Source organism: Schistocerca serialis, chromosome 8 (genome assembly GCF_023864345.2).
Source record: "Schistocerca serialis cubense isolate TAMUIC-IGC-003099 chromosome 8, iqSchSeri2.2, whole genome shotgun sequence".
In the NCBI taxonomy this organism is placed as follows: Eukaryota; Metazoa; Arthropoda; class Insecta; order Orthoptera; family Acrididae; genus Schistocerca; species Schistocerca serialis.
Genome location: NC_064645.1, coordinates 155,053,686 through 155,075,695, shown reverse-complemented (window position 1 = coordinate 155,075,695; position 22,010 = coordinate 155,053,686). Strand labels below are relative to the sequence as shown.

General features: G+C 42.3%; 1 protein-coding gene across 1 annotated transcript in view; it reads left to right on the top strand.

Annotated features, from left to right (window-relative positions):
• Positions 1–14,969: 14,969 nt before the first annotated feature.
• Positions 14,970–22,010, top strand: part of LOC126416896 (uncharacterized) — a 306,208-nt gene continuing 299,167 nt past the window's right edge. The window contains exon 1 of the mRNA XM_050084780.1: positions 14,970–15,274. Coding sequence (XP_049940737.1) covers positions 15,051–15,274 — 224 coding nt within the window. The 5' untranslated portion in view covers positions 14,970–15,050. The remainder of the gene's footprint in view (positions 15,275–22,010) is intronic.

The following is a 22,010-nucleotide window of genomic DNA, read 5'->3' as shown; positions in this document are numbered from 1 at the left end:
GTAGGCATTTCAGATGAAGAAGAATATCTCTAAAAAGGGCAATTATAGACGATTCAGAGGAAAGCGTAGGTACAAGGAATGCAACTGCGAAGAAACCTTGGGAAACACGAGATATGCTTCAGTTGACCGACGAAAGAAGGAAGTACTAATACGCCCAAGGAAATTCAGAAATACAAAAATACAAGTCCCTTTGGAATGAAATAAATAGGAAGTGCAGGAAGCTACGGTGAAATAACAACATGAGAATTATAAAGAAATCGAAAAAAATTACTGTTTGAAGAACTAAGTCAGTACACCGAAAAATAAAAACAACCTTCGGTGAAATTAAAAACAAGGGTGGAAACATTAAGAGATCAATGGGAACTCTACGTGTTCAATGCAGAGGAGAGAGTGGATAAGTGGAAAGAGTACGTTGATGGCGTCTGTGAGGCGGATGACTTGTCTAATGACGTGATAGGAGAAGAAGCAGTAGGCGACATGTAAGAGTTAGGGAATCCACTATCAGAATTTAAAAGAGATTTCGAAGATTTGCTATCGAATAAGGCAGAAGGGTTGGATTTCATGGGAATTTCCTAAATCATTAGTGGAGTTGGCAACAAAACGACTATTCACGATGGTGTATAGAATGCATGAAACTTGCGATATACCATCAGACTGTCGGAAAAACATCATCCACACAATTTCGAAAACTGCAAGAGCCGATAAGTGCGAAAATTATAGAACAATCAGCTTCCAAGTTGCTGACAAGACTAATATACAGAACAATGGAAAATAAAACTGAGGATGTGTTAGATGACGATCAGTTTGGCTTTAGGAAAGGTAAAGGTACCAGAGTTCTGAAGTAGCGGTTGATAATGGAAGCAAGACTAAAGAAAAATCAAGGTACGTTCGTAGAATATGTCGTACTGGAGAGACCGTACGACAGAGTAAAAAGGTTCAAGATGTTCGAAATCCTGAGAAAAATAGGGGTAAGCTATAGGGAAAATGAAGAAGAATTACAGGATCTGCTGAATGGAATGAATACACAATATGAATATGAATACAGAATATGGACTGAGAGTAAATCGAAGAGCCGAAAGGAATGAAAAGTAGCAGAAATGTCAACAGCGATAAACTTAACATTATAATTGGTGTTTAAGATGTAGATATAGTTAAGGAATTCTGCTACCTAGGAAGCAAAATAACCCATGACAGATGAAGCAAGAGAATATATAAAACAAAATAGCACTAGTAAAAAGTGCATTTCTGGCCAAGAGATATCTACTAGTATGAAATATAGGCCTTAATTTAAGGAAGAAATTTCTGAGAATGTACATTTGGAGCATAGCATTGTATGGCAGTGAAACATGGACTATGGGAAAACCGGAGCAGGAGGGAATCGAAGCATTTCAGATGTGGTGCTACAGCCGAATGATGAAAATTAGGTGGAGTTAGGAGGTTCCCCGAAAAACCGAGAGGAAAGGAATATATGGAAAACACTGAGAAGAAGAATGGATAGGGCAGCAGGACATCTGTTAAGATGCCACAGAATAACCACCATGATACTAGAGGAAGCTGTAGAGGGAAAAAGCTTTCAGTGGAAGGCAGGGATTGGACTACATCCAGCAAATAATTGAGGACGTACGTTGCCAGTATTACGACATGAAAGCAGGAGAGGAATTTGTGGCGAACCGCATCAAATCACACAGAAAGCTGATGACACAAAAAGGCAATAACAGAGAAAAATATTAATAAGACAATGAACAGCGCTCGGATTAAAAAAGGATATGAAACAAAGATACAGTCATCCGCTTCCCTGATCAGTGAAGAAAAACTGTGGAAAGTATTCAACTGAATATACAGTCTAATGAGTAGAGGATATGGACTGAAAGTCAATCGAAGAAATAACGAAAGTAAAATGGAGGAGCGGAAATGAGATTAGCGATAAACTTAGTATTAGATAGGGAAACAGGCTGTGTTGCAAAGTTGTTTATTTCAACAACGCATTTCATCCTCCTGGGGTATCGTCAGATTGTCTATAGAACAATAAAACAATCCATTAAGAACAGGATGGAAGAAAATGGTCCTATTTTGCACAACTAAGCGAATAAATGAACTGAAATATATACACTCCTGGAAATGGAAAAAAGAACACATTGACACCGGTGTGTCAGACCCACCATACTTGCTCCGGACACTGCGAGAGGGCTGTACAAGCAATGATCACACGCACGGCACAGCGGACACACCAGGAACCGCGGTGTTGGCCGTCGAATGGCGCTAGCTGCGCAGCATTTGTGCACCGCCGCCGTCAGTGTCAGCCAGTTTGCCGTGGCATACGGAGCTCCATCGCAGTCTTTAACACTGGTAGCATGCCGCGACAGCGTGGACGTGAACCGTATGTGCAGTTGACGGACTTTGAGCGAGGGCGTATAGTGGGCATGCGGGAGGCCGGGTGGACGTACCGCCGAATTGCTCAACACGTGGGGCGTGAGGTCTCCACAGTACATCGATGTTGTCGCCAGTGGTCGGCGGAAGGTGCACGTGCCCGTCGACCTGGGACCGGACCGCAGCGACGCACGGATGCACGCCAAGACCGTAGGATCCTACGCAGTGCCGTAGGGGACCGCACCGCCACTTCCCAGCAAATTAGGGACACTGTTGCTCCTGGGGTATCGGCGAGGACCATTCGCAACCATCTCCATGAAGCTGGGCTACGGTCCCGCACACCGTTAGGCCGTCTTCCGCTCACGCCCCAACATCGTGCAGCCCGCCTCCAGTGGTGTCGCGACAGGCGTGAATGGAGGGACGAATGGAGACGTGTCGCTTTCAGCGATGAGAGTCGCTTCTGCCTTGGTGCCAATGATGGTCGTATGCGTGTTTGGCGCCGTGCAGGTGAGCGCCACAATCAGGACTGCATACGACCGAGGCACACAGGGCCAACACCCGGCATCATGGTGTGGGGAGCGATCTCCTACACTGGCCGTACACCACTGGTGATCGTCGAGGGGACACTGAATAGTGCACGGTACATCCAAACCGTCATCGAACCCATCGTTCTACCATTCCTAGACCGGCAAGGGAACTTGCTGTTCCAACAGGACAATGCACGTCCGCATGCAACCCGTGCCACCCAACGTGCTCTAGAAGGTGTAAGTCAACTACCCTGGCCAGCAAGATCTCCGGATCTGTCCCCCATTGAGCATGTTTGGGACTGGATGAAGCGTCGTCTCACGCGGTCTGCACGTCCAGCACGAACGCTGGTCCAACTGAGGCGCCAGGTGGAAATGGCATGGCAAGCCGTTCCACAGGACTACGTCCAGCATCTCTACGATCGTCTCCATGGGAGAATAGCAGCCTGCATTGCTGCGAAAGGTGGATATACACTGTACTAGTGCCGACATTGTGCATGCTCTGTTGCCTGTGTCTATGTGCCTGTGGTTCTGTCAGTGTGATCATGTGATGTATCTGACCCCAGGAATGTGTCAATAAAGTTTCCCCTTCCTGGGACAATGAATTCACGGTGTTCTTATTTCAATTTCCAGGAGTGTATTAGAATTTACGTAATAGTAACTGGATATAAACTCATCCGTCACAGAGCGCCACAGAACGAGAAGTAGACCTAATAAAAAGAAAGGAAGTACGAAAGTAATCCATCCCGTACATGAACGAGACGGAAAGACTTTTACAAAAAAAGAGCTTATATTGCCTTAACCACACCAGCAAACTTCGCCATATCAGCACAGCGTTGGACCACGTTTAAAGAACTATAAACGCCGTTTCAGTTGCGCGCGGCAGAACAAGTCCGTTTAGCGCTCACATAGATGTGGCAAAAGATAACCAGGTGGCGCATAGAATCAGTTGTTAAGACAAATAGAATAAAATGTGTTTATGGAAATCACAAGAAACAAATAAAATAAGAGAAGCATACAAAATCACGTAAACCAAATATATATTAAGTTGCCTGTACATGAAGAAACCAGTAAAGTGATGTTAACTTCACCAATAGCAAGGCAAGTATGCCATAAAGGTCCAGTAATGCGCGGCACATTGGCTAAAATTTAAATTGCCATCGTGATAAAATTTGCGGATCACAAACGATGACCTACCCTAAGCAAGTAACGCTGCGTACCATTGTACCAACATTCTACAAACTTAGTCGTAACAGATCTGATTTTTACTGATGCTTGTCAACATGCAGGTGCTTAACAATCTCCAACTCCTCAAGCATATTCAGTTTTCCCCTTCTGAACACAGTGTGGGAGACTCATTCCCTGCTTGACTTATGATGCTCGGCCAAAGCGAAATGCTTTAAAAGCCTGGCCTTTCTTGGTAAACAAAAGCTCACTAAACCTCATCTTTAACATTCTGCCAGTCCGGCCTGTATCAGCAATTTTGCAATCACTGCATTCCAATACGCGCACACCAGCTCCTGCATACCTACCTCTGCAGCGGAGCTCTTTATGAATATAAATCTGAATTTTACTACCGGTAGTAAAATTAACACGCATATCCCGTTTTTTGAAGAACTTAGCCAGCTCACAGGAGAGATTCCAGTAAATGGGACCCTCACAAATTTGGATGTTTTTTGTTTATACTTTATCAACTATTTCAGGACTGTGTAAGAGGTCCATGACTAAGGACTTTGTTGCTAGCGCACTCGAGCAGATGTAATTTCGATGGATTGATCAAGCGCTGCCTGCGATATGTAAGCTATAAGAGAATCTCTGACCAGAGAGCAGTGCTGACTGCAGTACGAACTGTGTAGCAGTAGGAGTAAGTAGTAGCTGGCAGTCTGGTGTATCGAGTTGGCTGGGCCAGTCGTGGGGAGCGATGGCGGTGCCTGAGCGATGTAGTATAAGGTAAAAGCAGCCTCGCGCATATGTACTATTGTTATATCAAGTCCCATTTAAACGTTTTTAAAAAATCTCTTAATAATAAACTTTCTTACAAAAATTAACTTTTGACAATCATTTATTTCAATTTTAAGAATTTACTAATTTCTCCAATCCATGGTCATCCCGATTATTGTAAAGAAAAAAATTTGTTGTTATTTTTATACATGACAAATCTACCGGCCAGCATTGCACTGGGCTGTGCCAGAAAAATTTCTTATAGGAGCAGATATATACGCGTTATCCGGCGACTTCATTGAGGTAAGAATTTTCAATTTATTCAGAATGATCTTTCAGGGCCATGACGCAGCACTGCTGACGTTCAAATTTACCAGTTTAGATTCATAGTCAGTTAATTATTGAAAGGTTATAAGTAAGCCACAATTTTATTGAGAGGTTAGTCACGTTATTATTGTGAGGTTACGGAATAATAAACTGTTGGTAGGTTACGAAATTTATCTGTGGGGAGATTACACTGAATGCGAATCTATACATAAATAAATGTTTTTCTGTTGGGAGGTTACAACTGTAAGCATTGTTTACAGCGATGCGTTTCAAATTCCCTAATTACTTTTCTGTGGAAGAGAGGATGAGCGGGATCTCACTAATGCGGTTTACCACAGATATGAAAAAGCTCAATTTGTACGCGTAAGAATGGCAGGAGGAGGCATGAATTATAGAGTCGCTAGTGGTAGTTTCACGACAGGTGTCAAAGCGAATTCCACCACGCCGAAGCTGCAAGTCTAAATAGTTACGCTCCCTGTTACAGTCCTTCGCTTTGTGAGTAAATATGATCTATGAGAGACAGGACCGATGAAGGCAATAATGATATCATCTACGTAAAGGCGGTAGAAGAGGACCTGATGCGAACGACTAGCATTCTGCCTAAAATAGCTACACTTTGAATGACTGACAAAAATGTCCGCGAGACATCCTGTTAGGCAGTTGCCCATGGCCAAACCATTCTTCTGCTTACAATACTGATCTTTGAACGGGAAGTAATGGCAAGATGTAAGTAACATCAGTAAGATGGCCTACTATTTCATCGAAGCTTAGCTGACGATGCTCAAAGAAATTTTTTTGTATAATAAGGGCCGTCTCATCCAAAGGAAAAGTTTTGTTACAGATTTTTAATATCCAGAGAGAGCAAACTATGTAAGTTAGGAAAGTTTTATCATTTAAAAGTTGAACCAACTCCCTTCTATTAGAAACTGCAACATTACTTCTAAGAAGTTAAGAATATGTTTTGGAGGCAGTTTCACCTGGGTTCCCAATAAGATTAACTATCGGACATGTCGGAAAGCTATCCGTATGAGTCTCAATTTAGGTACGAAGTGTTAGTGTTCTAGGGTTCATCACTTTCAATTTCGGTACGAGGTCAGGACAAAAAATACTGCAGCAGCCGTCTATATGGGTTTTCAGACCATTCGTGTACATTTCAGTTCACCAGTATCATATTCCATTTCTTGGCTGTTATTCTCCTCAAAAAATCACAAGGACGTAGCTTTATAACCTTTCCTACAAATGACGACTGATGTAAGCCCATGTCAGCACGAACAATTAATGCTTCATCAGATCTCAACCTATTATTAATAAAATTTAGAAGCACCTGGTCTTTATTACTGGATTTTTATGGGTAGCCTTTTCAGTAAGATCACTACATACCGTCTTGACTTTTTCCGACTTGATGCAAGTGGTAGAGCATTTTTTTAAATCTTTCATCAAAGCCATAACCATCCTTTCATCAAGTCGAGGTTGAATGTTATACTTGAACCTTTTATTTAGTAAGTCACATTCCTGAGTACTGAAATCTGTTTCCTTAAAATTTAATACACTACGGGATGGCTTATTGTCGTACTTTATTCATTTTAATTAAGTCCACTTCTCATTCTGTAGGACCCTATGACGGATAGGTTTTATGTCGACTTACTTTTAAGTAAGTTCTAGTATATATTCCAGCTCATTTAATCGCGTAGTTGTGCAAGATAGGACCACGCCCTTCTCTCTATTATTTTCTTAATGGGCTATTTTCATGTTATAGACAATCTGATCATGCTCCAAACAGGTGAAATGCAATACTGAAATAAATAACTTTGCAGTTTGAAATAATTCAGAAGTGTTGGTGTGACAGCCAGTCAAAATGGAATGGAGTAAGTTCTGCTTAGCATCAAAATTGGGAACCACGAATTAGACGAAGTGCAGGAATTCTGCTAACCAAGAAGCAAACTAACCCATGGCGGACAAAGCAAGCAAGACATACAACGCAGATTAGTACAGGCAGAAAGAGCACTGCTGGTCGGTTAAAGTCTACTAGTAACAAACACCGGCCTTAATCTGAGGAGTAAATTTCTGTGAAAGTGGAGCCCAGCATTTTACGGCAGTGAATCATGGACAGTGCGAAAACCGGCACAGGAGAGAATCGAAGTGTTTGAGATTTAGTGCAGCAGGTGGACGTTGAACATAGAAGGATTGATAGGATAAGAAATGAGAATGTTTTACGCAGAATCGGCGAAGAAAGGAACATATGGAGAAGACTAACCACAACAAGAGACAGGATGATAAGACATCCGTTCAGGCATCAGGCAACAACATTCGTGGTGCTAGAGAAAGCTGTAGACAGTAAAAATAATAGGGAAAGAAAGAGACTGGAGCATATCCAACAAATAATTAAGGAAACAGGGTACTAGTGCTATTCTGAGATGAAGAGATTGATTACAAGAGAACAATTCGTAGCCGTCCGCTTACCAAAACAGTCAAAAGACTGATGACTCAAAAATAGAAAAGAAAACAAAATAGCAGGTAGTATCCTACACGGTTCTTCTTCTGATATCGTTACGCAGCTGTTCGTTCCAGGCAGAGGCAGTCTCCATAGGTCTTTCTTATAAAAGAAAAAAAAATTATGATAAATACTCATTAAACCCTTGACCAGACGTAAAAAAATAGAAAGGAATATTCCTCTAACAATTATGTGCATTTACTGCACGTGAAGTATCAGTATACTCAAATATTTACAATTAAAATCAGTCTTGATCACAAATTTCTTTATTCTGGTAACCAGTTTCGACCATCCCTGTGGTCATCTTCAGACCAAAATGCTGTATGAGCAGGAGCCTCCTTCTGGTGGAGCAGTGATTTACCATCAGAAGGAGGCTCCTGCTCGTACAGCATTTTGGTCTGAAGATGACCACAGTGTAATATTTCTGGCTTAGTCAGCCATCATATTAGGCTCCAAGAAGCTGTTCCCAGAGCAGTGTAGATGCAAGGAGTATATAGATGACGAAATGTGGTGTGAGGTATCTGTGACAGATGTCAGATTCGGTACAATTCCCGTGAGAAAGACCGCCTGCATAATGCTACTACTCTGTGATTGGCTGCTGTGTTCGGAGCAACGGCGCCAAAACATTAAAGTGTAGTTATTATTATTAGTTAATCTACTACTTATTGGAATGACTTCACTTTTTTATATAAATATCTCTCAACAGCTGACTATCAATCAGTCATTTTAGAATTATTAAAAACAATTTAAATAAAAAACAGAAGACTGACGAAATTGCAGACGAAACACTTCGGAAGCGTTCGGGTCACGCCTTTTCTGGTATGGCGCGCGAAGTGTTTCGAGCTGTTCGTCACTCTGGATTAGGCAGTATAACGACTCCTTTTCTTACTAGGCTAATTACTGTTTAGCTCTACAGGGCCATTATACTGAAATGATTCCCCACACCACCTAGTATTGTCTTTCTATTTGTGTGAGTAACTGTATGTTCACTGTTGTGGGTAAATACATACAGCGTACACAGGGCGGTGTGTGAAACAGATGGCGATGTAGAGCTAAACAGTAATTAGCCTAGTAAGAAAAGGAGTCGTTATAAAATGGCGACCGTGACAGGACACGATCCTGATACAACACTCATAGTGAACCTGCAATATAAATATGTTAGTAATTTAGTAAGTAATGTTTCATTGTGCGTATATATGTCTAGTCTTATAGAGTAACTACATTTTGGTCCTTTGTATGTTTCATGCTAACGCTAACGTGCGGGAGTATCTTGTGAAGAGAACGAGTGCGCCGTCCCAGCAGCCGAGCAGAAACTTCAAAAAGGCCAGAACATTTGAATTACTCGCTTTCTTGAGCATTTATGCATTGCAGTGACCCTTCATGTAGAAATAGAGTTGCTATATTACTTTCACTAGAATTCCAGTATTTCAGTAGATATAGTAAGACAACATTTTATGTGTTATCTATGCACTGTTTTTGTGTCACATTGTAAAGTGTACATTAACAGCATTAGGACATTAACGTTTTTGCGTGTGTAAAAGTTTAATAGTCACTTTTGTAGGACTTATTTAGAGGAGAAACTGTCAATTGCTCATTTACATGGTGATAACGAGATCTATGTTCAAAGCCAATAAGCAAGCACGCATCACAATGCCACAAAATGAATTAAATAGTGTGAATGCATCGTCAACTAGTGCCACAGAATTTAATACCGCCGTAGTTAGCGATATGTCGATTACGGCTGAGCAACCAGCAATAATTAATGCGCTCATGCCGTCGACACAAACGGTTGCTAGTTCCGACATTCATATGTCGAAAGAAGTCCAGAGAAATATGCAGCAACCAACAAACAACATGAATTTCATCTCTGACACAGACGCGTGCGAAAACGAAATGACTGTACCGAAAATTGTGTCGGTACAATCCTCATTAAGCCCAGTGCAATCGCCAATTGCTGAGAATACCGATTTGTTATCCCAGCTGATGTCAAGTTTGACTGTCATAACACAAGGGATTAAAGCATTGGAAACCACGCAATCCACGTTTGCAAATGACATGAATCGTAGATTCCAGGCATTGGAAACCACGGAATCTAATCTTGCAGCGTCACAATCCACGTTTGCAAACGACATGAATCGTAGATTCCAGGCATTGGAGAGTGCGCAATTTAATTTGGCTCAGGAGCAATCTAATAAACTAAAAGAAATAAATGATAAGATTACTGAAAAATTCCAGAGTTTGGAAACAAAGCAGAGTCACTTGATTACCAGTCAGGCACAATTCATAGTTACACAAGAACAACAGTATCAGTTACTCACACAAACAGAAAGACAATACTAGGTGGTGTGGGGAAACATTTCAGTATAATGGCCCTGTAGAGCTAAACAGTAATTAGCCTAGTAAGAAAAGGAGTCGTTATAGCAGCCGAGAAGAAGAGACATGTTGTCTGTCGTAGGATGTGTTTCCAATATTTATTTAAGTTCCTGTTCGTCACTCTGCATTAGGCAGTCGAGAAGAACAGACATGTTGCCTGTCGCAGGATGTGTTTGCCAGTATTCAGTATTAAAAGATTCACTCCGGTAGTCATGAGGCACAGACACGTGCCACAAATAGTGTAAAGATACATTTTCGTAAATATTGTGTTTGATCATGTACTTTGCTGTATCATAAGGTGTTGTATTAAGATCATGTAGTCTTCTCGTGTGGCTATATTAAAATACGCGAGTGGCATCCCAAAGAAGTGATACATTGTTTCAGAACAGGACCTCTGCCTCAAGATACAGAACCTACGACCTGCGTGCTGTTTTCTGCGGTGGGGACATCAACTTGAAGACAGCAGGTTAGTGAACTGTAACAGAACCTTGGTATTCCACACAGTGCAGTGGAAACAACTAGGTGCCTCGCGTGTACTGCATGCACAGAACAAATGTGCTCAGCGACACGTCATCTGCAGTAATGCAGAGGAGGTGAAGGAGGATGATCGTTATTAACACCAACAATCAATTCATTCTTCCTTTCTTGCCGTAACAGGCGTGGTCGAAACCGGTTGCCAGAATAAATAAATTTGTGATAAAGACTGATTTTAATAGTAACTAATTGTAATAACATTGATCACTGTCTGCTCCCACGATATATTCAAAAGTAAATCAGTATACTCGTATGTCGAAAAGTCCAACTAAATTGGCGAAAATAAATTGATGGTTTAGAAAGAAGACATGAATATTAAACTCGTAAAATTTAACAGCAATATAGGTTGTTTTTCTGTATTTGTTTATTGTTTTTAGAGAACCTGGCCTCCTGTGGGTTTAAGGCAGGTCGTACAATACATTCAATTAATTATTTTCTACAATATAATGGGTCTTTCTTATTCTTAACTGTAATAATGCGGTACATATGAGAGCAATTTATGCAGCATAACTTAACAACAAATATACAAAATAATCATTAATTAGAAATAATTTGAATTGAAAATAACTAAAGAAAAATATACGGAGGTCAATTCTTTTTATTTCTTTATTGTACCCACCAGATACAGCTGCTGAAAGAAAAGAAATGGGAAAGCAAAGATTTTGTTTATTATAAAATAACTTCGACAGCTGTCAGACACTTGCAATACGGAAACATAACTTTTAATGTGAGCTGTCATCTGTGTAAGTGACGTATAATGTCTGAGAGTGTATGCATAAGAGGACGACGAAAAATACTAAACACACCAGCAGCCTCTCACACATCGCGAACATTACGTCTGAAAAAATCATTATAGACCAATAATACACTTGGTAATAGGAATTACTTCACAAAACACGACGTTCAGGAAGTAAATAAAGGATATTTGTGACTGGAAGCAGCAGTCGTTCTTTTACAACAAACAAAATCATTTCTTTTATTGTCGAACACTCTCACCAACCATATCCGATGGATAAAACAAAAAATAAGAAACATTCACCTCGGTTTTCGCTTCGTTAGATCATCTCGTTTCAAATTCTTCCTAATTAATAAGGATTATTTTAAGTTACATTACTAATAATTGCATTAAATTGCTTTCCATGTTCCGAACTACGAGGATTTCGTTAAACGCCTTTTCGTTTGCGATTATCTTGAAAAGTCGCGAATTTTGCTTAGGATTAGCGGTTATAGCTGAAACAACCGGTTTACGGTTACACTGATTCTTTTCGTCTCCTGCTTAACCTGACTGTTAAAAATGCTCAGAATTACAGGGTTATGTCAAAACCGATTTTCGGTTTTTTATTGCTATTACGTCCAGCAATAAAAGTAGACCTCGAACAAAGATTGAAACATTATAATCAAAGTGAAGGAGCAGGAGGTCACGATCGGTATTGGTTTGAGACTGCAGCAGAAATAGATCCCATTTTCTCCAGGAACGGTCGCGAACGTGAAGAAGGTCGCAGCGACTGCAAGAGGGAAAGGTCACACGTTAACGACTTCCCTGTATCGTCACTTTTGGCCGGTATCAATTTTTCACCCTGAAGCAACCACAAAATTAAGTCATCTCAAGTTTACAGCACGTCAATAAAATTGTAGGTATTGACACACAGTCAACATGGGTTTAGAAAACGTCGTTCCTGTGAAACACAACTAGCTCTTTATTCACATGAAGTGCTCAGTGCTGTTGACAAGGGATTTCAGATCGATTCCGTATTCCTGGATTTCCGGAAGGCCTTTGACACTGTACCACACAAGTGGCTCGTAGTAAAATTGCGTGTTTATGGAATATCGTCTCAGTTATGTGACTGGATTCGCGATTTCCTGTCAGAGAGGTCACAGTTCGTAGTAATTGACGGAAAGTCATCGAGTAAAACACAAGTGATTTCTGACGTTCCCCAAGGTAGTGTTATAGGCCCTTTGCTGTTCGTTATCTATATAAACGATTTGGGAGACAATCTGAGCAGCCATCTTCGGTTGTTCGCAGATGACGCTGTCGTTTATCGACTAATAAAGTCATCAGAAGATGAAAACAAACTGCAAAACGATTTAGAAGAAATATCGGAATGGTGCGAAAAGTCGCAGTTGACTTTAAATAACGAAAAGTGTGAAGTCGTCCATATGAGTGTTAAAAGGAACTCGTTAAACTTCCGTTACATGATAAATCGGTATAATCTAAAAGCCGTAAATTCAACTAAATATCTAAGTATTACAATTGCGAACAACTTAAATTGGAAGGAACACACAGAAAATGTTGTGGGGAAGTCTAACCAAAGACTGCGATTTATTGCCAGGACACTTGGAAAATGTAACAGACCTACTAAGGGAACTGCCTACACTACGCTTGTCCGTCCTCCTTCAGAATATTGTTGCGCGGTGTGGGATCCTTACCAGATAGGACTGACTGAGTACATCGATAAAGTTCAAAAAAGGCAGCACGTTTTGTATTATCGCGAAATATGGGAAAGAGTGTCACAGAAATTATACAGGATTTGGGTTGGAAATCGTTAAAAGAAAGGCGTTTTTCGTTGCGACGGAATCTTCTCACGAAATTCCAATCGCCAACTTTCTCCTCCGTATGCGAAAATATTTTGTTGACACCGACCCACATAGGGCGGAACGATCACCACGATAAAATAAGGGAAATCAGAGCTCGTACGGCAAGATGTAGGTGTTCATTCTTTCCGCGCGCTATACGGGATTGGAATAATAGAGAATTGTGAAGGTGGTTCAATGAACCCTCTGCCTGGCACTTAAATATGATTTGCAGAGTATCCATGCAGATGTAGATGTAGATGAGATGTCAATCAAATTTACGCTTATTTCCAAGGAAACAGGTGGATGTTTTCTCCTTGTATGATACCGCATATCTTTTACAGTAACTGGAGTATTCAACGTCACTGCTACCGCACTTCGTAAAATACTTCCTAACTAGGGTAGCGTCCTGTATAGACTAGATAGGAACATGTCTTACATGCGTACCCCCTAATAGGCCAATCCATACAGCACCAGGTACAGTACTGTCTCTACAATTCTATACCGACCTTTAATTCATGTTTATAATAAATATGAGGAAATTCCTCCAGCTGTATTTAAGGTGTCGATTTTATTTTGGCAACTAGTTTCAACGTTATAACAATGTCATCTTCAGGCCCATACACTTGTTGACGTCAACTGCGTGCGGCTGATACTAGAAGTCAGTGGTGAGATACGGACGTGCTCCGTGCTGAAGGTATCAGCCGCACGCAGCTGACGTCAACAAGTGTATGGGCCTGAAGATGACGTTGTTACAACGTTGGAAGTAGTCGCCAAAATAAAATCGACACCTTAAATACAGCTGGAGGAATTTCTTCATTTTTAATATAAATTTCTACCAGCTGACGTCCCACTGTCCTCCATTTCAACTATGGATGTACGAAGATCTTAATTCATGTTGCTAGTTTCTAACTATAGGTGTTGTTATTAATATAGTGCTGATTGCTTTTCCCAGTTTCTATGACGATCCAATATTTCAAATCAATGGTTCAAAAATGTTCAAATGTGTCTGAAATCTTATGGGACTTAACTGCTAAGGTCATCAGTCCCTAAGCTTACACACGACTTAACCTAAATTATCCTAAGGACACACACACCCATGCCCGAGGGAGGACTCGAATCTCCGCCGGCACCATCCGCACAGTCCATGACTGCAGCGCCTAAGACCGCTCGGCTAATCCCGCGCGGCAAATCAATGGTAATTTTACGAATAATCATTACTCATTTCTTTAAAAGAAAGTGGTATATAAAACCAAAAATTGTAGTACTTTTGCTACAGTAAATTGCCATGCTGCTTTTCTTACCCGGTTATTAGTAAAAAACTAGAAAGAAAAAACCTGTCATAAGATAGACTAAACAAATACCGAAACATAAGGATTATTCAGAGCTAAAATGCTGGTTTCGGTTTTAGCCCTGATTTTGCTTGCAGCGGATGGAAAGCTTCACTGCCTTGATGCGTGTGGCTAATGGAAATCAAACAAACTTGGCGAGACCAAGGGTAGTGAGGAACACAATGTGTGAGCACTTGCGCCGCCCCACTCGGTGTGCCTGCTTGTGGATGGGTACCGTAAACAGGAGTACAGGGAGGTTCCGGGCCGCTCCGCGCGGCGCGGCAGCGCCACGGTCGCGCAGTCTCCGTGCAGTATAGCCCGGCGCGGCGGCTATCGACCGTAGCAGAAAGTAAGCAACGGGTTCTGTCGGCCTGGAAGGGGCAGAGTGGGGGGAGGGGCAGCGAGGGGAGGGGCTCGGATGCGCTGCACTCGAGCCCGCGGCGCGGCCCACGTGACTGGCGCGTTCGGGGCGCGGCCGCGTCTGCCCCAGCTGCAGTCGAGTCGCGAGTGCACAGTGTTCGGGCGCGGGCGCGGAGAGCCGTCGCAGACGTCAACAAACCGGCAGCTGTCGCGCGCGCGGCCCAGTGGAAGATGCTGCGCTCGCCGTCGCACGAGTCCGTCACCACGGACCTGTCGCTCTTCTCCGTGTCGTCGCTAGCGTCCGAGGCCGGGACGGGGCGGCGCCTCGTCACCTTCAAGTCTTACAGCGAGGCGCAGCTGGCGGCGGCGGCGGGCGGCGTCGCGGGGGCTGGGGGCGCCCCTGGAGGCAGCGCGGCCAGGGGGCCCAGCCCCAACCCCGACACCAGGCACTCCAGGTGAGCCGGCCGCTCGTGACCAACACAGCATATGGCACCGCCACTACCGCAGGGGTCAATCCTACGACCATCATTACTGACTATTGTTACGATCCGAACAGACGACAGCAATAGAAAGTTGTTTTATTACAGGATTTCACGTGGAATACGCTATTTTGTATCACCTTATGGCAAACCGAGTACACCACAAATTTTTGGACCACTGTAGCTACTGAAACGTAACTCTACCACCCAAGCAGGAGCTAGGCGAGGTACACACCCCACGAAATGCCTTAGTACTATAGTCAACTAATTAGGCAGTTTCAATACCTTCCGATATGGCACCAAAGGTGTATTGTCGTGAGCACGACAGGAATTCGTCTGTTGTTGTTGTGGTCTACAGTCCTGAGACTGGTTTGAAGCAGCTCTCCATGCTACTCTATCCTGTGCAAGCCTCTTCATCTCCCAGTACCTAATCCAACCTACATCCTTCTGAATCTACTTTGTGTGTTCATCGCTTGGTCTCCCTCTATGATTTTTACCCTCCACACTGTCCTCCAATACTAAACTGATGATCCCTTGATGCCTCAGAACATGTCCTAGCCAAGTTGTGCGACAAACTCCTCTTCTCTCCAATTCTATTCAATACCTCCTCATTAGTTACGTGATCTACCCAACTTATCTTCAGCATTCCTCTGTAGCACCACATTTCGAAACCTTCTATTCTCTACTTGTCCAAACTATTTATTGTCCATGTTTCACTTCCATACATGGCTACACTCCATACAAATACTTCCAGAAACGACTTCCTGACACTTAAATCTAGACTCGACGTCAACAAATTTCTCTTCTTCAGAAACGCTTTCCTTGCCATTGCCAGTCTACATTTTATATCTTCTCTACTTCGACCATCATCAGTTATTTTGCTCCCCAAATAGCAAAACTCCTTTACTACTTTAAGTGTCTCATTTCCTAATCTAATTCCCTCAGTATCACCCAACTTAATTCGACTACATTCCATTATGCTCGTTTTGCTGTTCTTGATGTTCATCTTATATCTTCATTTCAAGACACTGTCCATTCCATTCAACTCCTCTTCCAAGTCCTTTGCTGTCTCTGACAGAATTACAATGTCATCGGCGAACCTCAAAGTTTTTATTTCTTCTCCATGGATTTTAATACCTAATCCGAATTTTTCTTTTGTTTACTTTACTGCTTGCTCAATATACAGACTGAATAACATTGGGGATAGGCTACAACCCTGTCTCACTCCCTTCCCAACCACTGCTTCTTTTTCATGCCCCTCGACTCATAATTGCCATCTGGTTTCTGTACAAATTGTAAATAGCCTTTCGCTCCCTGTATTTTACCCCTGCCACCTTCAGGATTTCAAAGAGAGCATTCCAGTCAACATTGTCAAAAAGCTTTCTCTAAGTCTACAAATGCTAGAAATGTAATTTCACTTTCCTTAATTTTTCTTCTAAGATAAGTCGTAGGGTCAGTATTTCCACACGTGTTCCAATATTTCTACGGAATCCAAACTGATCTTCCCCAAGGTCGGCTTCTATAAGTTTTTCCATTCGTCTGTAAAGAATTCGCGTTAGTATTTTGCAGCTGTGACTTATTAAACTGATAGTTCGGTAATTTTCACATCTGTCAACACCTGCTTTCTTTGGGATTGGAATTATTATATTCTTCTTGAAGTCTGAGGGAATTTCGCCTGTCTCATACATCTTGCTCACCAGATGGTAGAGTTTTGTCAGGACTGGCTCTCCCAAGGCTTTCAGTAGTTCTAATGGAATGCTGTCTACTCCCGGGACCTTGTTTCGACTCAGGTCTTTCAGTGCTCTGTCAAACTCTTCACGCAGTATCGTATCTCCCATTGCATCTTCATCTAAATCCTCTTCCGTTTCCATAATATTGTCCTCAAGTGCATCGCCTTTGTATAAACCCTCTATATACTCCTTCCACCTTTCTGCTTTCCCTTCTTTGCTTAGAACTGGGTTTCTATCTGAGCTCTTGATGTTCATACAAGTGGTTCTCTTTTCGCCAAAGATCTCTTTAATTTTCCCTTAGGCAGTATCTATCTTACCCCTAGTGAGATAAGCCTCTACATGCTTACATTAGCCATCCCTGCTTAGCCATTTTGCACTTCCTGTCGATTCGTCGAAGAATCACTTTTTTTCTTATTATTACGATCTAATGATACAAGGCACTCCAACTGAGCTACCAATGATGACAATGATGTGCACACGCTTTACTATGGTGCGTCTCATTTCTACTGTCGCTCAGTAAGATAGTTCGCATTTTTGCACATGGTCTGAACCGAGCATTGTCAACAGCACCACAACGATGTATCTTAGGACCACTACTGCTGCATATTGTTACGATCCAAACAGACAGAAGTTTTGGGAGGTCGTTTGATTGCAGGATTTCAGTTGGACTGTGTTATTTTGAATATCCTAACGCATAGTTCCAAAAGTAGCACAAATATTTGGACCGCTTCTGCACTGCAGTTCAACTACCCAGCCATAAGGAGTTGAGCGATGTGCACACCAGTTCCTACGAAACGTCCTACATTAGAGCTACAGTCAGCGAGTAAGGCAGTTTTATAGCTTCCCATAAGGCATGAACCGTGCATTGTCGTGACCACAACAGGAATTCATCTTAGGGTCACTACTGTTACTTGTTTTACGATCTGATGCACAAGATACTCCAAATGATCTCCTAACGAAACAGTGATGTGCACACGCTTTTGTGTGATGCAGATCATTACTGTTGTCGCAGAGCAAGATAGTTCGTGTTTTCGCACATGGAATGAACCTTGCACCGTCAACAGTACCACAAGAATGTGTCTTAGGACCATTATTGCTGCCTATTGTTGCGATCCGAGGGGACCACAGCAATGGTGGGTTGTTTTATTACAGGGTTTAGATCGACTGTGTTATTTTGAATAATCTTATGGTATAGTCCCGACACTACCATAAATATTTGAACCACTGTTGCTACTGCACTGTGGATCTACCACCCAGCTTGCAGGAGTTGGGAAAGGTGCACACCAGTTCCTACAAAACGTCTTAGTGCAACAAAAAATGGTTCTAACGGCTCTAAGCACTATGGGACTTACCATCTGAGGTCATCAGTCCCCTAGACTTAGATCTACTTAAACCTAACTAACCCAAGGACATCTTACACATCCATGCCCGAGGCAGGATTCGAACCTGCGACCGTAGCAGCTGTGCGGTTCCGGACTGAAGTGCCTAGAACCGCTCGGCCACAGCGGCCGGCCTTAGTGCAACAGTCGCCGAAGACAGTTTCATAGCTCCCCATATGGAAGTCGTCGTGAGTGCTACATGAAGTCGTCTTAGGACCACTGTTGTTGCTTATTGTTTCGATCTAATGACACGACTCACCCCAGATGGCGACAGTGATGTGCACCATCTTTGGTGTGATGCGTCTCGCTATTACTGTCGTTGAAAACGACAGTTCTGCATTGTCGCTCATGGCATGAACCGTGGACTGTCAAGAGTACCACGAGGATGTGCCTTAGGACAACTTATTGCTGCTCATGTTACCATTCGAGCAGGCGTCAGGATTTAATGTGGACTGTACTATTTTTAATATTCTTACGTTATAGTATGACAGTGCTACAAATGAAGGGGACATATTTTGGATTGTTAGGCTGCGTCATATTTCTTCTACGAAATCGACGTTTCGATCCCTGTGCTGGGATTTTTCAGGACCTTTGTTGTCCACAGTTGCCTGAACACATTGCTACAAATACTCGTTCTAGGACCACTGTCGCTACTGAGCTGTAGCTCTATCACCAAGCTTTCAAGAGTTGGGCGGCGAGCGTAACATTTCATACGAAATGTCTTATTGCTACAGTCACCTAGTAAATTTCATAGTTCGTCAAGTGTCATGAAACCTGCATTGTCGTGAGCACCACAGGAATTTGTCCTAGGAGCACTGTTGCTGCTTATTGTCACGATCTGATTACACAAGTTACTTATATGAGCATCTGCTGGCGGCAGTGTCTCGCAGACGCTTTTGTATGATGCATCTCACCACTGCTGTCACTGAGTAACATAGTTTCGCATTTTTGTACGTGGAATGAACTGTGTGGTGTCAAGAATACCACAAGGATGTGTCTCAGGACCACTATTACTGTTTATTTCTACAATTCAAGCAAGCGATAGCAGTGGGAGCTTGTTTTATTACAGGATTTCAGGTAGACCGTAATTATTTTCAATATTGTTGTAATATAGTGCCGATAGTGCTACAAATATCCGTTCTACGGCCACGTTTGCTACTGCACCGTAACTCAGCCATTGAGTTTGCATAGTTGGGTAACGTGTATACCAGTTTGTATAAAATATCTTAATGCTACAGTCACCAGGTAAGACAGTTTGGTAATTTCTAATATTACATGAACAGTGCATTGCCGTAAGTTCCACGCGAATTCGCCTAAGGATCATGACTGCCGCTTGCTGTTACGATCTATTAGCACACGGCACTCCTCATGAGCAGCTATGAGCGACAGGGACTCACATACCTATTGTATGATGCATCTCACTGCTACTGCCACTGAGTAAGATAGTTTTTCATTCTTGGACATGGCATGAACTGTGTGCTGTCAATAGTACCACAAGGATCTGTATTAGCACCACCATTGCTGTTTATTGTTACGATCCGCACAAAGGGCAGCAGTGAGAAGTTATTGTATTACAGGATTTCAGACAGATTGAGTTACCTATAACGTCCCTATCGCACAGTGCCGACAGCACCACAAATATCCGTTCTGGGACCACTGTCGCTACCGCATTATGTATAAACCATCCAGCTTGCAGGAGCTGGACGACGTGCGTACCAGCTCGTAAGAAATGTATTACTGCTACAGTAAGACAATTTCGTAATTTCCTATGTGGTATTAATCGTACATTGTTGTGAGCACCACAGGGATTCATGTTTGGACCACTATCACCGCTTATTGTTACGAATCAAGCAGGCCATGCCAACTGGCAGTTGTCAGGCTCCAGGATTTTAAGTCGTCTGTGTGCTTTTGGAAAATATTTGTGGCATAATGCGAACAGTACCATTGAGATACGTTCTAGGGCCATTGTTGCTACTGCAATGTAGCTCTAACGTCCAGTTTCCAGGTGTTGGGCTATGTGCACACCAGAAACAGTTTCACAGCTTCGCATTGTCGTAACTGCTTCAGCACGTTGTACTAGCATGCTTATTACTGCTTATTGTTATTATCTTAGGAGAAAACAGGAGCAGAAGTTTGTCCTGTTCCAGTTGTTTGGTACAGTGCTGGCAGTACCACAAACAGACCTCCTTGGAGAGCTATTGCTACTGTACTGTAACTGAAGTTTGGTTATGTGCACACTAGCTCCTGGGAAACATCTTACTGGTTGTTGTTGTTGTGGTCTTCAGTCCTGAGACTGGTTTGATGCAGCTCTCCATGCTACTCTATCCTGTGCAAGCTTCTTCATCTCCCAGTACCTACTGCAACCTACATCCTTCTGAATCTGCTTAGTGTATTCATCTCTTGGTCTCCCTCTACGATTTTTACCCTCCACGGTGCCCTCCAATGCTAAATTTGTGATCCCTCGATGCCTCAAAACATGTCCTATCAACCGATCCCTTCTTCTAGTCAAGTTGTGCCACAAACGTCTCTTCTCCCCATTCCTATTCAATACCTCCTCATTAGTTACGTGATCTACCCACCTTACCTTCAGCATTCTTCTGTAGCACCACATTTCGAAAGCTTCTATTCTCTTCTTGTCCAAACTAGTTATCGTCCATGTTTCACTTACATACATGGCTACACTCCATATAAATACTTTCAGAAACGACTTCCTGACACTTAAATCTATACTCGATGTTAACAAATTTCTCTTCTTCAGAAACGCTTTCCATGCCATTGCCAGTCTACATTTTATATCCTCTCTACTTCGACCATCATTGGTTATTTTACTCCCTAAATAGCAAAACTCCTTTACTACTTTAAGTGTTTCATTTCCTAATCTAATTCCCTCAGCATCACCCGACTTAATTTGACTACTTTCCATTATCCTCGTTTTGCTTTTGTTTATGTTCATCTTATATCCTCCTTTCAAGACACTGTCCATTCCGTTCAACTGCTCTTCCAAGTCTTTTGCTGTCTCTGACAGAATTACAATGTCATCGGCGAACCTCAAAGTTTTTACTTCTTCTCCATGAATTTTAATACCTACTCCGAATTTTTCTTTTGTTTCCTTTACTGCTTGCTCAATATACAGATTAAATAACATCGGGGAAAGGCTGCAACCCTGTCTTACTGGTACAGTCATCAATCATACTGCATAAGCCACACACTATCGTAACCCCGGAATTTATCTTTTGACAAATACTGCTGTGTATTGTTACGTTGCAAGCAGGAGCTACCTATGGACAGTTCTTGTGTTACAAGTTTTTATGTGGACTGTGTTATTTTTAATATCCTTACGGCATAGTGCCTGCAGTACCACAGAGGTCTGTCCGAGGACCACCATTACTACTTCACTGTAGTTCAACGTTCAGCTTTCAGATGAATACATTTCATATGAAATGTATTACTGCTATATCTACCGAGAAAGACAGATCCGTAGTTTGCCATACGGTATGAACCTTGAATTTTCGTGAGGACCAGAAATATCTCTCTTTGGACCATTAGTCCTGCATATTGTTGTTGTCCAAGCAGATCGTAGCAATGGACGATACTCCTACTCCT